The sequence below is a fragment of the Monodelphis domestica genome, chromosome 2 (genome assembly GCF_027887165.1).
Source record: "Monodelphis domestica isolate mMonDom1 chromosome 2, mMonDom1.pri, whole genome shotgun sequence".
NCBI lineage: Eukaryota > Metazoa > Chordata > Mammalia > Didelphimorphia > Didelphidae > Monodelphis > Monodelphis domestica.
Window position 1 is genome coordinate 153,638,578 of NC_077228.1, and position 24,157 is coordinate 153,662,734.

General features: G+C 37.5%; 2 protein-coding genes across 12 annotated transcripts in view; both read right to left on the reverse strand.

The window, feature by feature from the left end:
* Positions 1 to 17,844, reverse strand: part of TBCE (tubulin folding cofactor E) — a 142,605-nt gene extending 124,761 nt beyond the window's left edge. For 2 of the 11 annotated variants that reach the window (XM_056816112.1, XM_056816113.1), the window contains exons 1-2: positions 16,855 to 17,272; positions 1,333 to 1,466 (exon numbers count right to left, since the gene is read on the reverse strand). Coding sequence is in view for 3 of the 11 variants with exons in the window: in XM_056816111.1 (XP_056672089.1) it covers positions 1,333 to 1,438 (106 nt within the window). In the remaining 8 variants the exon portion in view is untranslated. Of the gene's footprint in view, positions 1 to 1,332; positions 1,467 to 16,854; positions 17,278 to 17,298 lie in introns of those variants that run through there. The other 9 variants (XM_056816117.1, XM_001368815.5, XR_008916251.1 and 6 more) reach the window with 8 other exon arrangements.
* A 1,316-nt stretch (positions 17,845 to 19,160) lies between these two features.
* Positions 19,161 to 19,915, reverse strand: LOC100028514 (coiled-coil domain-containing protein 115-like). The gene has a single exon (XM_056816122.1). It carries the CDS (start codon positions 19,865 to 19,867, stop codon positions 19,226 to 19,228), a length of 642 nt encoding a protein of 213 aa, XP_056672100.1. The 5' UTR covers positions 19,868 to 19,915; the 3' UTR covers positions 19,161 to 19,225.
* Positions 19,916 to 24,157: the final 4,242 nt, after the last annotated feature.

Here is a 24,157-nt window from a genome sequence, read left to right on the forward strand (position 1 = left end):
ATCACTTCCTCGCTCAGGGCTCTTTGGCGGCGGAGAGGTGGCTGGTGGCAGCATGCTAAGCCTTTTAGCATCTTGGTGTGGAGGCAGCTATTGTCCGGTTTAGCGGTGAGTTTTTCTTGATACCATACTGGAGGAAGCCTAGTAACCTAGTTCAGGTATGGCATCTTCTCTGAGCTCCTTGGAGTTTAGGCTGATTTTTCCTCCTTTACCCTCCAAACACTATCCACTTAGAAGCCTCTGATCTTCTTCAGAAACCTTGTGGTGAAGGACTTTGAACTCCCCCTGGCACAGGCCAGGCAGGTGAAATCCTATACCTTCCCTGTCTCTTCTCCTTGAGTTCTTCCCTCTACATTGATTAAACCACCATAGATTTCCAAACTGACTTGGGTATTTTATTTGGGATATTCCCTGGCAACCAAAAATCAAACTTAGATTAGGTCACGACCCTAAATTATCCTTACATCCCCAAGCTCCAGCACCCTATCTCCACGTTTCCTCAGCCTCCTGGAGTCCCTAGTCTTGCTGTTCTTACAGGCAGGTCCAGCCCCTTAGAACTTAATGATTGCCTGGGAAGAGGTCTGGGTGTGAAGTGTAGGCAAGTCTCTGTGTTTAGAGCTTTTTAGAGAGTTTTTAGCCCAAGAGCTTTTATCAGTTCTCTGTGGCATTTTGCTGTGAGCTGTCCCTTTTCCCCAAGCTCCACAGCCTATTTCAACGTTTCCTCAGCCTCCCAGTGTTCCGAGTCTAGTTTCTCTTAGGGGTAAGTCTGTGTTGACCTCAGCCAGTTTGCCTTCTAGAACTTAGAAGTTTGTCCCATGCTTGCTCAGACTCTGGAAAGGTAGATGAAGTGGGGGAGGGGTGATGAGCTCACCTCTTGGTGGGAGAAATTTTGCCCCCTTTTAGCATGGAAATGCCCTAACTTTGCCTACCTTCTGTGCTGTGCCCTACCATGGAACTCCTTTGCTCATTTGATTTTGGTTTTGTCATTTTGAGGCACTCTGTCTCAATCGGTGGAGAAGAGAAGAAGAGCTCTGCTTCTACTCTAAAGCCTTCTTGACCCAGAAGTCAATGACATTCATTTTTAATAGATTCTAGAACTAATAAAGCCACTGTCAACAAAACCACATTAGGTATCACACAACTGCATTATAATATGGCTAATTAGATTCAAAAAACAAGTCAAATCATGTCCTTTAAACAGAAAAAATCCACACATAGTAAAAGCCTAAAAGATTCGAAGAAGTGTCATAAAAGGGTTACAATCTACATATACTAGTATGACAAAGTTTCACTGAAACACAACACAGAGAAAACATAATAATGAATTTTATCTACCTGCTATGGGAGGAACATTGCCAAAATAGCGCACCGTTGCAAGTTCTCCATTAACATCAATTCTTCGGCCAATTACATTGGATGGCACAGAATCACTCATGGTCATAAAGCTAGTGTCCAAAATATTTAATAATCTAGGAGGAAAAAAATCCATGTGAATAAAAATTTAATCAAAATGCTTAAAGTCATATTTTAAAAATTTGTACTCCATAGTAATTTAAAACAAAGAAAATCCTTCCTATCATTCCAGTTTTTTCTAGATTTGACAAGAATGATAAAACCCTATGTAACTTGTTCATATACCATAGTTTTTATTTAACATGGATCTATTTAAATGCCTGAATTTGTTTTGAGCATTTTGAACCAGTTCACTCAGACTAGTCATTATCATCAGAGGGGAAGAAAAGGGATATATAATATTATCTTCTCAGAGAAATAGGAAATTCTCTTCTCAGAGAATCAAAGGAAAAGAATTATTCAACTCTTGCCAAAAAGAGTTGAATGAAGGCTTGTGGTGAGTGAATGTACCACCTATAGTGAAAAAAACAAAAACAAAAAACTCACAGCAAGAATTTTAAAGAAATGTTAATTATTTTTTTAAAATGAGCTATGTGGGGGGCAGCTTTGTGGCTCATTGGATTGAGAGCCAGGCCCAGAGATGGGAGGTCCTGGGTTCAAATCAGGCCTCAGATACTTCCCAGCTGTGTAACCCTGGGCAAATCACTTAACCCCCATTGCCTAGCCTTTACTGTTCTTCTGCCTTAGAACCAATACACAGTATTGATTCTAAGGTGGAAGGTAAGAAAGAAAAAAAAGAAAAGAAAAGAAAATGAGCTACATGAGTGGATAGGACAAGATTCTAATATAAACTGGATACCAGCAACCCAAGGTTTTAGAGTAGCACTACTTAATAAGGGGCCCTTTAAGTAACTGGTAAGGCCAAACAAACCAAATTTTTACTTTTTTTTTTTTACAATTTTTACTTTGAATTCTTCACAAAACCAAAGTAAAATAGAAAGAACATAGAATTTAGAATCAGAAGACAAAGAAGCTTCTCAATATATAACTTTCTGATGTCATCACTCTAAGAATTAGTCAGTAGGGGAAGGATTTAAATATTGATACTACTACATAATACTCTTACCAGTAGGGAAGTTTCTTTGTCTTTCTTCATTTGAGTTTGTTAATACCCAGAATGTCAGGGGTTTTACTAGAAGATCTCTAAGATTCCTCCTAGTGCTAAATCAATGAATGTTTGTCTGTACAGACATCATATTCAAATTTAATATACTGTCTTTTAAGACAAAAATTTGTTTTATTTATTTTTGTATCTTCTCCAGATTGCAATATATCTTTGTATCTAAATCAGAGTTGAGAGGTACATTAATTTGCTTTAAATGAATCCTAATTAAATCTTATCATTTTAGATTTGGCAATCATATCTGTTAACAGCAGGAACCCTGGTGACATGAAAATGTAGATGCAATCTGTGCAAAAGCATGGACATGGGGAAAAGTCAGATGACAATCTTCAGAGTACATATTTAATAGATGGCAAAATAAATGAAGTTGTTAAATGAATTAAAAACTAGTGTGTCTACTTTGTTATGAATGACAACACTGCTATTTCCCTACCATTCTTTTTTTAAATATTGATTGCTTTTATATGGAGCCTTCATAATCTTAGAACTGGAAGAGACTTAAGAAGTAACATGATCCAAATTCCCACCCAAAAATGTATAAATACATCCCTGACTTTCTCTCTCTTTCTCTCTTACCTTTCAACTTAGACCTGTAACACCAAAAATTTGTCAAATCTGCAACAAAATAACTGACATAGGTCCAAGCTAATAACTATTTATTAAAAGGGTCTGGACCCCCTTTAACAAATATGATCCCAGACCTTCCCCACAGACTTCATCTTGTTTCAACCAGTCTGTAAGTACAAGATTAGATGGATACAATACAAAATATACATTCTCACTGGTGGATCAAAAATCAGGCAGAAATAACTGCTACCAGCTTGTATTTCTGGTAATAAGCAGGGTCCAAAGAGAGGATAAAGACATAATCTGAAAGGCCCTTGTCAAGAGTTGAGAAGGTCAGGATCTGCCTAATGTTGGCCAATCAGGGAAAGGGCCTAAGGACCAAGGGACTCCTAAAATAACCAGAAACTTTCCATTGAACTTTATGGCATCCTTTGTCATGAGGAACTCAGATGATTGAAACTAGGATGGAGATGAATAGGCCTAAAGTGGAGATCCTTTAGCTGTGATTGAGCAGAGTCATATCCAAACAAATTCTATAGTCTAACATAAAGAAAATCTACTCAGTATTTATTAATCTAAGCAATTATTCCTAATTACATTATGCATGAGAATTAGTTGATTCTCCTTAATTGAAAAAATGTATATTAATGTTTGTAAATTTAAAAAATCAAGAAATAATTGCTACCTCTATAGAATCAAGTTAAACTGGATAATATTGATTGAAAATTAACATAAGGATATTACTTTAAGATGGGCAGAGATATACCCAAACAGGGTAGCATCAAATAACTATTTATAATTAATTATAGTTCTTATTATATTTTCTGTTGAGTCTGCCCCTTCAGATAAGTTATAACTGGTTTCTCATCTTGTTTCCCAGTTCTAATAACTAAGGTTTTGTCTCATCCCCACCTTAGTCTACTGCCTAGGTCACAGTTCTTCCTGGCTGAAATCTTGCTTTGCCCTGTTGATAATTTGGAATCTTTCCTCTGAAGTCCAGCCCCCATGCTGAAGTTTTGGATACCCATCAATAAGCCTAAATATGACTGCAATTTTTACACAAATTTCCACCTCCTGCCAGGTGCCAGATTACTCTATGATGTTAAAAGGTTTCTCTACTTAATGTTTATCAGATTGACTATCTGCCTACCTGGATTTCTGACTCATGAATCTCCTATAATTGCCCAAATTGACCTTGTGGTTCTATCAGTTCTATTGTTTCTGGCAATCCCAATCTAGCTTTTAGCATAGTTCCTGACAGATAGTAAATGTTTAATTCAATATTTGTTAACTGACTGACTAGCTTGGCCTGCTGGCAAACATAAAATAGAATTCTTTCAAGAATACTGTTATGGGTAGTTATCAAGACACTTCTTGAACATTTCTAGTTACTAGGTATTTACAAGGAATTTCTCATTTGTGAACTCTACTGGAAAGTTCTTTTTTAAATGAACTAAAACCTGCATCCCCGCAACTCTTACCAGCTAATCCTTGATAACTACACAGAATAAATATAATCCTTTTCCCACATGTCATGATTAAAATTCTCTGGAGACTATCTTAATTTATAATTTATTAAATGTTTTAAAGCAAGTCAGAAAAAGCAAGGCACCAGCCAAATGTAGCCAGTCACCTTCCCTTCCAAGAGCCAGGACCACACTGGATACTGTAAAGATTAAAATTTAGGGGGATACTGATAGCAGGAAGAAATTAGTTTCTCTCTGCAAGGAGTATTATATTTTTAGAGGTTTATGGAAGATTAAAATATAAAGAAAACACAAGTAAGAAAGGCACGTGTCTAGGCCCAGAGAACCTATTCACGACCACTCACATCTTGCCTGCTAGGTGGAGAGCCTCGTGTGCTCCGAAGTGGGAGTAAAAAGAGGCAGAGTCTATTCACAACCAGGTTAAATACCCCATCTCGCTCTCGGCCTAGGTGAGAATTCAGTGATATTACAAAGCATTCTGGGGAAATGGAGCAAGGACTTCTGGGGATTGAAGTCCTGGATTCAAGTCTATGTTTACAATTCCCAGGAAAAAAGCCCCCATTTCCTCCCAGTACTCCAGTTTATGCTTTTCTCAAGTCTCTCTGATTGGAGGCCTCATTTCTCTGAAGAGGTGAATCTTTAGAATACCAGGGAGTCACCTTTAGAATGGCTACAGTGTTTCCACGTCCACTTTTCTCTACCCCTCTATCTTAAAGAGACCTGCTTACAGATAAACAAAAAGCTTTTTTGCCTCCATTCTTTCTCCACAGGGGGTGGGGTGGGGAAGGGGGTTTGGAAGAAGCAAATTGTAGCTTCAATCTTAAGATTAAACTTTATTTCCTACTAAAATCTAAGGTTGTCTTGGGGGTGACAAAAAAAGGGGTATAGGATGTTATGAAATTTACATACACACAACAGCCTAAGAGAGAGAGAGATTTATTGATAAAAAAGATAGTTAGGTAGGCAGGCAGATAAATTGATAAAAACATATAAATATATAGATATTGCTATCTGATCTTGCCATAGTCATCACTTTTCCAGGCTAAATATTTCCAATGCTTTCCCCCCAAGTATTCTTCAAATAAGGTTTTAAGCCTCTTCACTATCCTAATCATTTGCCTTATAACATGCTTCAATTAGTTACTTTTCCCCTTTAAAATATAGTGATGAGAATTAGAAACCATATTCTATATGTAGTTTTGATGATAAAGAGTTCAGAGGATCTATAATCTTCTTTGATATACACTAAACATCTTTTTGTCACTGTAATCTATGACTGCATTGTTTTTTGGTAATATCTCATACTAAGGTTTTAATTAACTCAAACCCTTAATTTTTCCCAAACAAAAACTCTGTTCTTTTGGTAGGTTTCTTTCATCTTATTCTGTAATTTTTTTAAATAAAGTACAATATTTTATAATAATCATAACTGAATTTTCATATCAACAACTTGGACTCTGGTGCAGTAGAAATCAGGAGATGAACTGTAACAGACATGGACTTGGGAAAGCATGAAGGGACACTTCCAAACTGTGATAATGATAATTAACTTCAGGATGTTTATGGATAGATTCTGGTGGCAGCAAGCTCCTGATACCTATCAAGATGAGCCAATATAATCTTTTTTTCCCCTTAAACCCTTACCTTTCATCTTAGAATCAATACTATGGACTATGCACTGGCAAGTGACTTGCCCAGGTTCACAGAGCTAAGAAGAGTCTGAGGCCAAATCTGAACCCAGGACCTCTCAGCTTTAGGCCTGGCTCTCAATCTAGTCACCTAGATGCCCCACAAATATCATTTTTTAATGGAAGCATGAAGAATAGTACAACTGAAAGTGAGTCAGAAGGGGTCACCTCACAGAGTGAAGCAGTCCTTGGTGGTTATGGATTCCTTAACTTCTTTAACTTACTGTACTGTCATTCAACTAAGATGAGACCCAAAGGTTTTATACTCTTCTTGCACATTGACTGGAAAACAACTGCAGAAATGCCACTTATCTTATAGGCGGCAGAGAATAGTGTAGTAAATAAAATATGGTACTAGCTATGTGACCAACCCTTAGCAAATTACCTAAACTCTTTCAACTTTAGTTTTCTCATCTATAAAATGGGGATAATAATAATAACATCTGTCTCAAAAGCTTGTTGAAAAGATCAAATGAGATAAGAAAAATGCTTTGAAGTCTTAGAGCTCTACATAAAAGTTAACTGTTATTTATTAGTTGTTATTGTCTTTCTGGGATGATAGAATATGACTATGAAAGCAAAATGGCTATAAAAGAAAAATGGAACAATGAAGAGAAAAAAAATATTTCAGACACCCAGAAAGAAAGAGTTCAAGAACTGAATAGCCAGAAAGGATCATAAAAGATTTGGCTGCCACAAATATAAAGAAGAAAGATTAGAATATAATATTCCAAAGGCAAAAATATAGGTTTATAACCAAGAATTTATCCTACAAAACTATGTATCATACTAAAGGAGAAAGGACAGACCTTAAATGAAATAGGAGTTCTGCATATTTCTGATGAACGAAACAGAGATGAATTGAAACTCTGAAATGCAAACAGGATTTTTTTAAACCATCTAAAGATAAATATCTCTGATAAATTAGAAAGGAATAAAGTGTTAAAATTCCAAGAGAAGAAGAAACAAGAGTCCTCCCAGAACCCTAAGTCATTTAAGAGTCATAGGGAACAAAGCGCTAGAGAGTGGTTTTGTTATGTTTTGATGACAATAAAAGAAGAAAAAGGAAAGAAAAAATAATACACTATAAAAATCAAGGTGGGGAGGGAGACAGCACACATAACCTGGGTATATAAATAGGGTGCAGGATGTCAGAGGAAGTGAATGGAAGATAAGAATATTAAAAACTATATATAGACTTTGATCTACAAGAGTGAAGAGAATCAGGTAATTACATTGCGGAAATTATAATTCACTTAAGTACTAATGTAAGTAGTAGGATAGTGAAACAACTGGAGACTATAACATACAAGGATCAGCTGAAGCCTGAAGATGATAAAATTTATGGGGGAAATGAGAAATAGTTTCAAGAATTTGAAGAGCTGGCATGTGGCAGAGATATTAGACTAATCAGTTTTGTCTAAGATGGCAGAACAAGAAATCACAGGTAGAAGTTGCAGAGAGCTAAATTTAAGACATTAGTCTTAGAGTCATCAGGACTTGGGCTTATGGTTTAGCTCTAGTACTTACTACTTTTGTGACCTTGGGCATCTTTGAACCCCATTTTCCTCCATCAAAAGGTGGTGGTTGAACTAGAAGATCTCTAAGATTTGTTCCAGCTCTAACTCTGATCATGAAAGAAAATCCTAAAAATTAGAGCTATTTAAAAAAGTGAAATGGTGGTTCCATGCCTCAGTTATCTGCCTGCTGAGAGTAACTGAGTTCAGTAGCAGTCTACTGTTGGTTAAACCTAAATGAGGAACGTTCAGAGCTCAGGCCAGGGAAACAGTGCTCAGATTTTGCCCCGGATCACACCAATTTTGGGAACAACCATTCAATCAATAAGCACATATTAAGCACCTACTATGTGCTAGGTACCCTGCTGAACTTTGATATACACAAAGAAGCTGAAGATATTCCATGTCCTTAAGGAGCTTATAAACAATAATAAAGCGGCATTTGTAACATTTTTGCAGGAGTGAATAATGCATCAGAGAAGGACAGCAACAAAGTGACAACACAGACTGCTTTCTAAATGTACATGTGGTCAAAGTTCTCAGTCTACAGACTACAAAAGGCTCAGACAACTGCTCAAAAGGCAATTACGAGGAAATTCCATGTGAACTGGAGCAATCTCCAGGAATTGATGCAGAGTGAAAGGAGCAGAACCAGGAGAATATTGTACACAGTGACAAATACACTGTGATACAATCGAATGGAATGGACTTTTCTACTAGCAGCAATGCAATGATCTGGGACAATTCTGAGGGACTTATGAAAAAGAACACTATCCACATTCAGATAAAAAACAACTGCTTGGTCACATGGGTGGATGGGGATTTAGACTCTAAATGATCACCCTAGCACAAATATTAATAATATGGAAATAGGTCTTGGTCAATGACACATGTAAAACCCAGCGGAATTATGCATTGGCTACAGGAAGAGGTGGGGGGAAGGGAGGAAAAGAATATGAATCATGTAACCATGGAAAAATTCTCTTAATTAATCAATTAAATAAAATTTTAAAAAAGAAAAAAAAGGCAATTTATTCCCTTTGCAGGCAATATACTGTCACATTGCCTATAGGCAGATCCAGGTCCCAATCCTGGTTGCAGTCTCAGAGTGAGGAGGAATACTACTACCACATACCAGCACTTCTAGCCACAGTAGAACTGGGACCTTGCTCATATTTCTAGGGTAGTTGCTCATAGACCAGAGTCCAGGTCATAAGAGTAATAAAAATACCTCTTCTTTGATCATACCACCCTGAAACTTAAAAGATTCCCCAAACTAGTTCTGAAAACAGCTATACACACACACAAAAAACTTGAGATAGTATTTCCTCCACCATAAGAACAGACCCCAACATTTTATTATTAACTCCTTATGAAGCAGAATTCATCAAATGAAAAAAGATATGGGGGCAGTTAGATGGCATAGTGGATAGAGTAAAGTTGGAGTTAGGAGGACCTGAGCTGAAATCTGGCCTCAGATACTTCCTAGCTATATGATCCTGGGCAAATCCCTTAATGCCATTTGCCTAGTCCTTGATTTTCTGTCCTAGAGTTGTCACTGGGAGGGAGGGGCATAGGAAGGGAGAGAGAGAGCATGGTAGGGAGGGAGAATGGAAAGAAGGAAGGGAAGGTGGGAAGAAAAAAACAAAAAAAACAAAAAAAAACAAAGAGGGGGAAGGAAAGAAGGAAGGAAGGAAGAAAAAAACTCACTAAAGAGAAGAATTCCTAAAAAAGCAGAATTAGCCACATGGAAAAAGATAAACAAAAATTTACCAAAGAAAAGAACTTCCTAAAAAGCTGGACTACCCAAATGGAAAAAGAGGGTCAAAAGGCTCACTGAAGAAAACAATTCATTAAAAATTAGACATCAAGAAGAAATAAAACAGGGATGGCTAAGAAGCACAGTAGAAAGAGAACCAGGCCTGAAGTTGGGAGTACCTTTTCTCAAATCTGGCCAGACATTTCCTACCTGTATGACCCTGGGCAAATCATTTAACACTATTTGTGTGGCCATCAGTCTTCTGTCCTAAAGTTATTACTAGGACAAAAAATAGGGGTATTAAAAAAGAAATGTAACAAAATCAAAGGAATAAAAATATAGAAGAAAATGTGAAATATCTTATTAGAAAAACAACCAGCCTAGAAAATAAATCCAGGAGACATAATTTAAGAGTTATTAGACTACCTGAAAGCCATGATCAAAAAAAAAAAAGTGCTTAGACATCATCTTTCAATAAATTAGCAAGGAACACTGTCCTGATATTCTAGAACTAGAGGGTAAAATAGAAATTAAAAGAAGTTATTATCATCTCCTGAAGATCCCAAAGAGATCCCAAAATGAAAACTCTCAAGAATATTATAGCCAGGGGCCAGCTGGATAGTTCAGTAGATTGAGAGTCAGGCCTAGAGATGGTAGGTCCTAGATTCAAATCTGGCCTGAGACATTGTCAAATCACTTAACCCCCATTGCCTAGCTCTTACTGCTCTTCTACCTTGGAACCATGCACAGTATTGATTCTAAAACAAAAGATACGGGTTTACAAAAAATTATTTTTAATAACACTACAGCCAAACTCTAGAGCTCTCAGGTTAAGGGAAAAATCCTATAAGCAGTGTTAAAGAAATAATTCAAATATTGTGGAGCTACAGTCCAGGATAACATGAGATTTAGCACCATCAACATTAAAGGATCAGAGAGTCTAGAATATAATATGCCAGAGGGTAAAGGAGTTAGGATTACAACCAAGTATTATCTATTCAGCAAAACTGAGTATATCCTTCATGAGGAAAAATGGATATTCAATAAAACAGAGAATTTTCAATCATTCCTGATGAAAAGCCAAGTGCTGAATAGAAAATTTGACCCTTAATACAAGACTCAAGAGAAGCAAAAAAAAAAAGTAAACATGAAAGAGAAATGAAAAGGGATTTGATAAGGTTAAAATGTTTACATTCAAAAGAAAATGATACTTGTAACTCCTAAGAACTTTATCAGTATTAGAGCAATTGGGAGGAGTATATATAGACAGAGGGCACAAGTTTGAGTTGAATATAATGGGATGGTATCTAAAAAAATAAAATTAAGGAATGAAAAGAATAATGTACTGAAAGGAGAAAATAAGAGGTAGAATGGGGTAAATTATATAAAAGAGGCACAAGAGAGTTAACATTGGAGAAGATGAGGGAGGTAGAGAGGGGAGTCCTTGGATTATACTTTCATTGGAATTGGCTCAAAGAGGGAAAATATATTACCTTATTGGAAACTAGAAGGGGAAGGGGATCAGAGAAAGAGAGTGGGTGTGACAAAAAAAGAGGGCAAATTGGAGGAAGTGGTGGTCAGGATATAAACAGGGGGAAATAGGATGGAGAGCAATGCACAGTAATCATAATGGTGTAAACATTTTTTTAACAAGTCTCTAATAAAGACCTCATTTCTCAAATTCAGAGAGAAATAAGTTGAATATGTAAGAATACAAGTCATTCTCCCATTAATAAGTGGTCAAAGGACATGAACAGACAGTTCTTGGGCAAAGTAATTTAAGTTCTCTATGGCCATGAAAAAAAAATGCCCTAAATCATTATTAGTCAGAGAAATGCAAATTAAAACAACTCTGAGATACCATCCTACCCTATCAAATTGAATGCTATGGAAAAGGAAAAATGACAAAACTTGGAGATGTAGGAAAATTGTGACACTCCTGCACTGTTGGAAGAGTTGTGAACTGATTCAGTCATTCTGGAGAGCAATTTGGACCTATGCCCAAAGGGTTCTCAAACCCAGCAATAACCATTATTAGATTTGTATCCCAAAGAGATAAAAAATAGAAAGGAGAAGGACCTATATGTAGAAAACTTTTTAAAGCTGCTCTTTTTGTCAGGGCAAAGAATTGGAAAGTGAGGGGATATTCATCAATTGGGAAACACCAAGTAAGCCATAGTAATTGATTGTAATAGAATACAACTATGCTGTAAGAAATGACAAACTCAGAAAAAAATTATAAAGACTTACACAAACTGAAGCTGAGTGAAAGAAGCAAAGCCATAAGAACACTGAACATAGTGACAAGAATATTGTATAGTGAGCAACTGTAAATAAATAACTTAGCTAAGGTTCAGCAATACAACAATCCAAAACAATCCTAAAGGACTCAGGATAAAAAAAATGCCATCTGCTTCCAGAGAAAGAACTGATGAAGCCTGAATCCAGACCAAAGAAAACTTTTTTCACTTCATTTAATTTTTTTGTTCATATTTCCTTCCACAAAAGTATTAATATGGAAAAAATATTTTACATGGTTGCATATGTAAAATCTGTATGAGACCACTCACCATCTCAATTATGGGGGCAGGGGAGTGAGGATGAGGAGGTAGGAAAAGAACTCTTTCAAAAATATTAGAATCTGATTTTACATGGAATTGGGGGAAAATAAAATTTTTTACTGATAAAAAGTTGGGGTCATTTAACATACTTTCCTAGTCTAACAAAAATACATTTGCTGCTAGAACATATAGTAGGTCTAGGCTTTATTAAGAATCTCATGTGGAAGGGAATATTTGGCAATCATAAACTGCTTTATAATTTTAGATATTATCTCATGTACTTAAGTCATATATGACATAAGTTTATTTTCTTAAATAAGCCTTCATCTTTGTTTATCATTATGCATCAAAATGTGTTTGTTAATATACAAGTTCACAAAAAAGGAGAAAATTTAATAAAAAAAATAAAGTGTCCAGATTTCAGGTTGTGGAGTGTCTTGCACAAGAGGAATTCAGTCTTACTGGATCACAGAGAATGTGTCAGAAAGTAAGGTCTAAGAATACTAGAAAGGTAGGAGGGAGACATGTTTTGAAGAGCTTTGAAAGCCAAACAGGGGATTTTATATATAATTCTGAACTTGACAGGGAGCTACTGAAATTTATTGAATGGGGAAGGGAGGAAGTGGATATATACTCATATTTGTGCTTTAAGCAGATCACTTAGAGAGCTAAGTGGACTTTGTTCTGGAGTGGGGAGAGACTTGAAGCAGAGAAAACTTGAAAGTAATGAGGGAATTTGAAAGGAGAATATTTAGCAGGAAGTAGGGACAAAATGATGAGTTTAGTTTTGGACATGTTGAATTTAAGATGGCTACAGGACATGCAGGGGAAATACAGGATGCAGTGTCAGGCCTGGAATCAGGAAGACTCATCTTCACAAGTTCAAATCCGGCCTCAGATATTTACCAGATATGTGACCCTGAGCAAGTCACTTCACCTTGTTTGCCTCAGTTTCCTCATTTGAAAAATGACCTAGACAAGAAAACCCTTAATGGGTTCCCAAAAAGTAGGACACCACTGAAGTAACTGAACAACAACAGAGCATCCAGTTTTAGACATCTGATAGTTGATGATGTGTGTTTGGAGAGCAATGAGGGCTGGAAAAGTAGATCTGAAAAATATCAGTTTAGTGTTAGTAATTAAATCTATGGGCTCTAATGAGATCACTCAAGAGAAGTCACCTCTTGATGTGGACAGAAGTGAAAGAGGTTGAATAAAGTGCCATTGAAAAGTTGAAAACTAGATTTGAACCAGGTAGTAAAGGGATTTAAAATATCATAGAAATGTATCATCTACACAATCAGTGACTTTGAATTTCTGATCTTGGCACATAATCTGTCCTCTCAGTTCTCTCTTCTCATTCTTTAATTCATTATTCATCATTATAATTCATTAAATTTACTCTTTATCCTCACTACATCCTCCTTTCACTTGATTCCTTCCTGCTTCCCAAGGCAGTATTTCTATCACGACTTCAGTTTCTTTCCTTTGTCAAAACCAATTCAATTTTTTACAGTGCTTAGTCCTTTAATTTCTTGCCTGTGAATGTGAAATCCCCTTCTCTCCCCATTATTCTGTAATAATTCTGAAATATTTATATTTATTCTGTTTCTGATATTATCCCCTCATGATTCGAACTTTTGACTTTATTCACTTCTGTCTAAGCTGGCTTGACTAAGCTGTACATCCTTCTCTGTTATGGGTCTGTGCTTTTTTGACACACTGAGTTAAAATACATATCCTGCATTTGTAGGACAAATGTCACATCCTCCACCTGAGTCCAGTAAAAGACCTGCTACAGTATGCCTGTTAAAGTAACTTGTCCTTATGATGTAAGTGGTCTAAGAATCTCTGCAGGTGTTCAAGACTCTTAAGTAACCACTGATTTTTTGTATAAATGGCATTGAGTATAGGACTTACTTGCATAAATGGTGTGGTCTAAGTGGCCCTAGAAGGCATAAGTCAAATGAGTAATAATGGTCAAGTTAGTTATATCAACACCCATTGTACTTCTAGCCCTACTTCTGCAAACTGTGCTATAAAAAGAGGCTGCTCTCAAGGCTTGAGGTCTTTGGTTGCTAACCAGAGTCCAGCTTTATTGTTAGACCAACCCTCCTCAATAAACCTATTTCTTTTTGGCTTGGAGACTTTATTTTATTTTTGATGTCTTGTCTAATAAATTTCCACTACATGCCCCATTGTTTGATCATAACTTCTCATTTTTTTCCAAAACTCCAACCCTAATTGGTAGGAGTCTACAATTGGTCATCTCTGCTCCTTGGCTGCTGAACATCACTAGAAAAACATCACCAAATATCAAATAGTCTATCTCTTAAGTCATAGTACTTTGTTTAAACCTCTTTTATTTTTATAAGATAAAAATGATCATGATGAATTAATCAATCAATTCTGTAATCACCTTAAGGATAGGGTCTATGATTCCTCAAGGGAGGAATTTCAAAGAAAATGAACAGATCTCAGAATAGCAAACTATTAACTATATTAAAGTCTGTTCCAATTCAGAAATTTTAAAAATGCAAATTAAAGCAATTCATAAGATTATCTAAAATTCAAAAAACTTATAAAAGATTATGAGTCAATACTGGAGAGGCAATGGAAAGATAGGCATACTAATGTAATATTGGTGAAGCTATGATTGTTTCTGAGACTCTGAAAAGCAATTTGAAATTGTTTTTTAAAATGACTAAAAAGTCTATATCTTTTGATTCAGAGATCCCAGCAACTAATAGCTAAATAATTTTTGGTACATTAATGTGATGGAATGTTGTTATACCATAAGAAACAATAAATATGTAGGTGCTGTCTTAAAAACAATCTGATGTCTGGGATGAAACAATGAGTTCTGACCATTTTTATTTTTAAATATAATTAAAGATCAACACCATTTATTGTGAATAGCACTTGTTTATTTTCTGTTTTGCTTACAGGTTTATTTTGATTTACTGATCTACCAAAGCTATTGTTAATGTAATATAAATAAATGATTAGACAAGTGAACTTATATCTAAAAATATGCGGTATAGTTGCTTCTTTTAATTCTATTATTTTTACAAATGAGAAGCAGCCTACTATCACACAAAATAGAGTGTTGGACTTGGAATCAAGACTTTTGGTTCAAGTCAAGCCATAGATTTCTAGAAGAATGTCAATTCACATAAAAGTCTCTGAGATTTAAGCAATACGCTGAGACACAAACAAGCTTTGCATACAGTATATATTTACATTTCTGACTTAGGAGAAAAATGCAATCTTCACTGGACTGGTCACAACCACAACAATTAACAGATCACACTAACAGCAAATATCTTAGGAAAATAACAAGAGTATTTAAACACTACCATGCACAGAGGTTATTTTCCATCACAGTAGCAAAAGAAAAAGGTGTCATGGCATAATGGAAAAAGCAATGGTTTGGGAGTTAGGAAGCCAGGGTGTTCAGCTCCTTGTTTTACCACTGTATAATCTTGGGCAAGTGAAAGTCATGTAGGAGTCTGTTTCCTCCTCTGTAAAATGAATTTGGCTTCTATAATCTCTAAGACAAAAATCTACAATCTCAAATTATTTTAACAGACCCAAACACTTTAATCAAGGCCCAGTTGAAGTCCTATGCCTTTTATAATCTTTCACTACAACCCTGATTCAACTTATTCTTTCCTTCCTCTAACACAGTTTTTGCATAATTTATTGGGCCCTGGTCTACTATATTTGGGTTTTTTTTTTCCTAAACGTTTACTTTATCAACTATACGTTAAATTCCTTGAGAGGAGGGAATATTTCTTCATATTCCTCACAGAGCCTAGAACACTACATTACATAAAGAGTGAACTCAAATATTTATAACAAAAGAAAAAACTGTCAATTTGCTTAGTTGGTGGGAACCAGCTATCTGCAGAAAAAAATGTCATAACTGAAAGAGTATTGCCCATTTAAAATGTTTTATGCCATATTTAAAGGCCCTTTTATTCATTCAATCATTCAACAAGCATTTGAAGTGCGTACTAAGTGCCAGCCACTGAGCTGGAAAATGGGAACTCAAAAAACAAAAGTCCCTGTCGTCCTCAGGGGGCTTTCATAATATCGGTAACAGCAAAAACAAGGAAAAATACACACAAAAATATGCAAAGTAAATGGGATATCAATATAGGCCCGGTGGAAGAGGAACTTGAATTGAACCTTTAAAGAAGCTAAGGCTTCTCACACCGTAGAGGTAATCAGGGTATTCCAGGCACTGACGGGGAAAGGGGTGGGTAAGAGGGAAGGGAGAAGGTTAAGCCTATGTAAAGGAAAGGACACATACAATGTGCGGGGAACAGCAAGCAGGCCAGTTTAACGGGCCGGTAAAATGCGTGAATGATAGTAATAAGAAAAATAAAAAAATAAAAAACTAGAAAAGCAGGCTGGAGTCAGATTGTGAAGGGCTTTACATCTGAGGATGCTCAATCACTGTGTTACAGTTAGATTTGCTAAGGAAGATACAGAAGTTTATGTTCCATTTTAAAGAGAGACAGGCTTCGGACCCGCCCTTCAAATTTCAAGTGCATGTTTCCGTCTGCGATGGGGTCTCAGGAACAACCTCTATGCCTTTTGCTCCTCAGGACAAAGGTTGAAAGGGTGGGGTTTGGGGGGAAACCTCCCGCAACGCCACGAGATAAATGCAACCTAAAAAGCAATGAGGAGCAGGGGGGCGGTATGGTGACTATACTTCCCCTCCCCGACCTCACCTTCCAGTCCTGGGGATGCTGGCAGGCGGACAGACGACCTGGCTAGCAAGCTGTCACGAGTCCCATCCTGCAGCGTCTTCCGGTTCCCGTAGGAAGCTGGTCAACCGCAAGACAGGAAGTCCCACCTCCCAAGTCTGGAGCCGATGCCTACATGCTACTCCTGGCCCAGGCTACGGAAGACAGATCCGAGGGGATCAGACGAGCTCAGGAGCTAGTGGCGCTTGTGGACAGGTGCGCATGCGCAGCACGGACTGCGCTCTGGACTAGCTTTGGACTGAGTTGTTTCTCATAGATCAGTTGACTCACCATACCATCAACCGGCATTCTTTTTTCTGATAATACTATTTTTTTTTAATTCCAAATGCTCTCCCTCCATCCCTCCACATACCCAAGGCAGTAAGCAATCTGATATAGGTTATATATGTGCAATCATGTAAAACATACCTTCATTTTTTTGTGGAAGAAAACAGAAGAAAAAAATGAAGAAAGTTGAAAGAATGCTATGATCTGCATTCAGATTTATCTCTGGAGGTGAATACCATTTTTCATTGTAAGTCTCTGGGATTGTCTTGGATCACGGTATTGCTGAGAATGAATGGGCTCCATCATTCATAGATGTTCATCATATGATATTGCTATTACTGTGCCCTGTTCTGGTTCCGCTCACTTCACTTTGCACCAGTTCATATAATCCTTCCCAGGTTTTTCTGAAACTATACCCTTCCTCATTTCTTATAGCACAATAGTATTCCATTACAATCATGTACAACTTGTTCAGACATTCTCCAACTGATGAGCATCCCCTCACTTTCCAGTCCTTTGCTATCACAGGAAAAGCTGCTATAAATAAGTTTGAACAAATAGGACCTTTTCTATTTTTTTTTTGTTTGGTTTTTAGGATACAGACTAGTAGTGGTATTGCTGAGTCAAAGGGTATATACAGTTTTACAGCCCTTTGGGCATAGTTCCAAATTGCTCTCCAGAATGTTAAGGAGCATTTTAAATTTTTTTTAAAATTACTTTCAATTGCAAATTCTCTCCCTCCTTCCATCCCCTTCCACTTCCAGTGGAAAGCAGGCAATGATACACATGAAGTCACACAAAACATATTTCCACATTAGCAATGATGCAAGAAGAAAAGGAAGAAAAATAAAGAAAGCCTGTTTCAATCTGCATTCAGAGTTCATCAGTTCTCTGTTTCTGGAATTGGATATCATTTTTGAAAACAAGTCCTTGGGAATTATTGGGTTGATTTTCTTGATCAGAATAGTTAAATCTTTCACAATTGATTACCCTTATGCTATCAAGAACCATTTACTAAATGCCTCCTGTATGCCAAGCACTGTACAGTCTTAGGAGTGGGTTACAAAGACAAAGTGCTTAGGTTTTAATACAGAAGTATATGTAAAAATATGTAAAAAAAAAGTGAATAGACACATATATAGAGAGACACATATATACATGCAAAGTAGTTAAGCTGGGGGGGTATGAGGGAGTGGACAATTCAGTTCAAGCAAGTGTTTCTAAAGCATCTTTTCCTGAGTCAAGAAGTGTGCTAAATTCTGAGAAATCAACCCCCCCCCCAAAAAAAAAATCCCTCTACTCAAAGTACCAGGGTCAGTCAACAAGCATTCCGAAAAGTGTTTATCATGCACCTGGCGCTGTGCTAAGTATTTGGGATACATAGACAAAAAACACTGTCTGATCTCAAGTAGTTCACATTTTAAAGGGGGAAACAACATGTATAGAAATACAAAATATATCACAGTAGATGAAAGGTTATATAAGAGGAAGGCACTAAGCAGAAGCGAAGGATAAGAGGGAAAGAACCAGTAAATGCCTTCTGAAAGTGTGATTCTTAATGTCACGAAGAAAGCCAGAGATCAGCTGGCATTTAATTTTTAAAAATATTTTTCCATGGCACAAGTAATACCCAATGAAATTGCGCGTCGGCTACGGGAAGGGTGGGTGGAGGGGAGGGAGGGAAATAAAGTGAGTGTTGTAACCAAAAAAATAAAATTTAAAAAAATATATTTTTCCATGGTTCCATGGTTCATGTTCTCTCCCTCTCCCCTCTTTCTCTGCTGCTCCCGAAGCTGACAAACGGCCAGCAATTATTAATCAACAAATATGTTTTACACAATGTTGCTAATGCAGAGGAAAGCCAAAAGAAAGTCCCTGTTCTTAAGGTTAAAATCTAATGGAGGAGTCATCATGCTAACGACATACATACAAGAAATATGCAGGTTAAATTAGAAATAATTTTAGATAGAAGGCAGTGAAAAGGCTTCTTTAAAAAAGCAGGCTTTTTTTTTTTAACTAGAGACTAAATTATTTATTTGGACTCTAAATTTTAGAGAATGTTCATGCTTCAGACCTTCAGCTGTTCAAGCAGTTTTTGTTTCTCCTTTTGCAGGGCTTGAACCTGAGTTCTACACCACTCGATTCGGCCCTGGAGCTCAGCAATCTCCCCAGCAATCTGCAGGGCTCCGCGGAAACTTCCCTGGGCTTGCCGTAGACTCTGGGGCACCAAGATACCAAACCAAGTCAACGGATCTCGATCAGGAGATGCCCAGGGGGCAGCTGGTGGGGTGGACTGCAAAGGAGACCCGTGGTGCTGAGGTCGACGCCGAAGCACAGGAGTTAATGGAGCCTCCGACTTGGGATCCTCATAATCAGTCACATCTTGGGCTTCCTTGGGGTCAGTGAACACCACCTGGAACTCAGGCCGACCGGTCTCGAGCTCACTGATGCAGACCCGGAAGAGAGGAACCATTGAGGAAGCATACTGAAGGGAGCTCACGGCCTTGGCGCCCATGGCGTAACGAGTCTTGGACAGGGAAAACCAGCCCTCCTCCACTCGGGCGTTCAAGGCTTTCCGCTTTCCTTCCAGCTCCTCGAGCTCCACGAATAGCCGCAGGAGGCAAAGATCGAGTTGGGTACTCAAGGCTTGCAAGGACAAATTTTCCTGGCTCTCCACCTCTGGGAAGCCCCGCCTCGGAGAAGCAGCCATGGCCAGAGAAGTAGCCAAACGTTCCTTTACCTGCCCCGCCTCCTCCTCTGTAGCCAGCCAATTAGACTGCTCTCGTCAGCCACCGCGGGATGACTTCCAGAGCGCCATCTTCTATGAGGGAGTAAGGACCAAGTTAGCAGCCCAGGGCCGGAAAGGGCGAAAACTGCCGCCTAAGGGCGGGGTCAAGGAGCTTTTTTTTTTCTTTGTAAAAGTTTTGAATTATTTTAAAACTTTTTTATGATTTCCTTTTCATCTTTAAATGTTATTTTTAAAATTTCTTGGACCTTAGAAAATTTGCTGAGGAATATAGTCCAATTAAAGTGTCATGCTTGGCGCAAGATAGTCGGTAAAGTTGGGTCTAAGAACCATGATTGCCTCTCTCTGCACAAAACTCATGCCCATGATTGGGGCATGATTAAGCAAACCAGGGAAACTAGGAGGTGAAGATGAGTTAGGGACAGAATTTCAAGCATGGGGAACAACCAGTGAAAAATCTCTGAGTTGGAAGATAGAATGTCTTCTCAGAACTGCGCAGAAACCAGTGTCACTGGTTGATGAAGTATATGGGAGTTTGTAATTGGTAAGACTGAAAAAGTAGGAAGCGCCCAGGTTATGGAGGACTTTATAAGCCAAAGCAGGTGGGAGGAATGTGACATCAGTCTTTACTCTTTTAGGAAGGCAAATTTAGCAATTGGAGTGGAGGATGGCCAGAGTAGGGGGAGACAAAATAGGAACATCAGCCAGAAGGGTGTTACAGTAGTCCAGGGATGAATGGATGAAGGCTTACACCAAGGTGGCACCAATTTCGAAGAGAAGGGGGCATCTTCAAGAAGCCTGCTTAACTAGGAGAATAGGTTGGTATTCTCCATGGTAATAAATTTAAAAGAAGGGAAATTTTTGAAAGAAATATAATAAATTCAGATTTGGACATGTTAAGCTTAAGATGTCCAGTGGAAATGTTAAGTTGGAGATGCAATATTGGGTGTCAGGAGAAAGATTTAGTGCTAAGACTCATTTGCATAGAAATGATAGTTGAATGCATGAAAGATGATGAGATTACCAAGTGAAATATGTAAAAGAAAAATACTGGGAAATGATTTTCTGTGCCCCAAACTAACTTTATTTGTGGGAGATTGAAATTACAAAATCAGAGACATGCTAGCATGGTTTAAGACACCCCCACACCCCCATCCCATTTGATAACTAACATAAATTTTGCAAGAAAATCAGATTATTCAAATTTCCTCAGAAAGGAGAATTGGTCAGCTACATCTTTTTTCATCTTTTAGATTGTTTCCTTCAGGAAGATCAAATTTTTTCTTGTCTTGGGGCTAATTAATCTCTGTTCCATATATAGTAAATAGCCACAGTCCTTTTGTAACTTAGAGGTCTTAAATCCACAAGCTGCAGAAATGTCCAGATACATTTCAAGACAATGAAAGTATCCTTTTCAATTCTATTAGATACCTAACATTAAGATATCCTAAAAGGATATCTTAATGTTAGGTATCTAATGGAAATACATGTAGAAGATATACATCTCTGAGGAGTTATTAAACAATGACTATAAACTAAGTTGCTTAATTTAATTATCCTTTACAAATAGTATAAAGCAAGAACAGAAGATTCAGGACTTAAGCTTGGGGACCTCCATGGTTAGCAGGCCTCTGATCTTGATAAAGATACAACAAAGGAAACTGAAAAAGAATAGCCATAAAGATATAAGGAGATCTAGGAGGAAAAAACCATCAGAAAAAACCCAGAGAGAAGAAAATAGCCAGGGAAACCAAGAAGCAGAGAAGGGAAAGCATTCTAGGCATGCACAGGGCCAACCAATGCAAAGGCAGAAGTGCCCTGTTTGAAGATGAAGTAGGACACAGTCACTGGATTATAGAGTGTGGGGAGTGGGAGGAAGTGCAAGAAGTCTGAGAAGGTAAGAAGAAACAAAGCCATGAAGAACCTTAAATGCCAATGGTAGAATTTGATTCTGAAAGTGAAAGGGAACATTGGAGTTTGCTGAGACTGGGGAGGCCATAGTCAGACCTGGGTTTTAGAATTATTGCTTTGTCAAGCTCAGTGAAATGTGGATTGGAGTGGTGAGAGCCTAAGGTGTATAAACTGGTTAGAAGGCTTTTGGCATAGTCTAGATGAGAGGAGAGAGGAATCTGAAGTAGAGTGATGGTTGAGGAAGTAGAACTTGGGAAAATTTATAGAAGAGATATGATCAAAGTAGTAAAGATAAAATCTATGAGTTTGAATCCTGCCTGTCTCCCACTTCCTTGTGTGACCCTGGCCAAGTCACATGACCTCTCTCAACCATAGTTCCTCCATAAAATGAGACTGGGCTGGTCATCTTCTAGGATAGGTAAATGGTGTAGGCAAAAAGCCCAAAGTCCATTACAAATACGTACAGTCCTACAAAACAAAATTCCTGCATTGGTCATGTTAAAAAAAAGAATGAAAGGGAAGAAAAGACACTACAATCTGTTCACTGAGTTCATCACCTCTCTATTAGGAAATGGACATTATGTTTCATCATGAGTCCATTGGGATTGTGGTTGTTCATTTTGTTAATGGGAGTTACTAAGTCTTCAAAAGCTAATTTCCTTGTAGTATTGTTGCTGTTGGAATAGGGAAGGTAGGTGGCACAGTTGATAGAGCACTGGGTCCAGAATCAAAAGGACCTAAGTTCAAATATGGTCTCAAGCACTTACTAGTTGTGAGACCCTGTGAAAACCTGGGCAAGTCATGAACTTAATCTTATTTGCCTCAGTTTTCTCTTCTATAAAATTAGCTGGAGAAAAATGGCAAACCACTACAGTATCTTTGCCAGGAAAAGACCAAATGAGGTCACAAGGAAGGAATAACAACATTCTGCTCACTTTATTTTGCATCAGTTCATGCAAGTCTTCCCAGATTTTCCAGGTTTCTCCATCATTCTTAAATTAGCTCTACTCAATCCATTTTCCATGTTAGTTGTTTTTTCTATGACATTCTATTATCTTTTATTTTTTTCATATCTTTGACTTTCTTTTATTATTTCTCGATGTCTTATGAAATCATTAGCTTCCATTTGACCACTTCTAATTTTCAAGAAGTTATATATTTCTGTAAGGCTTTGTATCACTTTTTCCAACCTTCCAATATATTCATTCTCTTTTCATGTCTTTCTTCCTTAACACTCACTTCTTTTCCAATTTTCAACTCTACAGTTCTCATTTGACCTTTTAGCACTTTTAAATTCTTGTTTAACTCTTCTCAGAATTCTTATTGGACTTATATCCATGCTTCATTCTTTGATGCTTTACTTGTAGACCTTTTTGAAATGGTGCACTTCATAAAGCAAGTCTGGACACCCAGAAGTTCAAATTAATGGAACCATTAGGTATTTATTACTGGCCAGGGCAAACTTTCATAACAAAAGCTGTACCAGACTGAAATTACAATGCAGTTTTTCTAGGGTGCAAGATACAAAGCAAGCAATGTTCATTATGAGACATAACCTTGATAGAGTAAGCTATATTGGTCAGTGGTGTGGGATACAGGATATCCCATTGTATATCTTTTTTTTTTTAATTTCTTTTTAAACCCTTACCTTCTGTCTTGGAGTCAATACTGTGTATTGGCTCCAAGGCAGAAGAGTGGTAAGGGCTAGGCAATGGGGGTCAAGTGACTTGCCCAGGGTCACACAGCTGGGAAGTGTCTGAGGTCAGTTTTGAACCTAGGACCTCCTGTCTCTAGGGCTAGCTCTCAATCCACTGAGCTACCCAGCTGCCCCCTCCTATTGTATATGTTATCCTAGCCTGGCTATAGTAAGGGAGTTACTTTCTCATGGATCCTGACTATTATGTTGTTTTGGTTCTGAGCTGACTGACCTTCACAGGAAAGCTTATTTCTGATTTCTACTTTCCCCAGAGAAAAACAGGTTTTCTGGTCAATGACTTAATTTACTTCACTTCATTTTCAAGTCACTCTCTTCTGTGTTTTTTTGTCTTGAGCTTTCCTGTTGTCATAAGTCTGCTTAAGGGAAAAAAACAAAAACAAAAAAAAACCCTTACTTTCTTTCTTAGTAATACTTGAAAGAGCAAATGGGGTTAAGTGATTTGCTTAGGTCACATAGCTAAATGCCTGAGGTCAGATTTAAACTTAGGACCTCTGAATTCCAGGTTTAGCATCATATCCACTGTGCTAACCAGCTACCCCATGATAGGATTTTTTTTTCTGTTTGCTTATTCCTCTAGCCTACTTCTTGGTATTGAATTTTATGTTAGTTTTGAGCTCAGAACACTT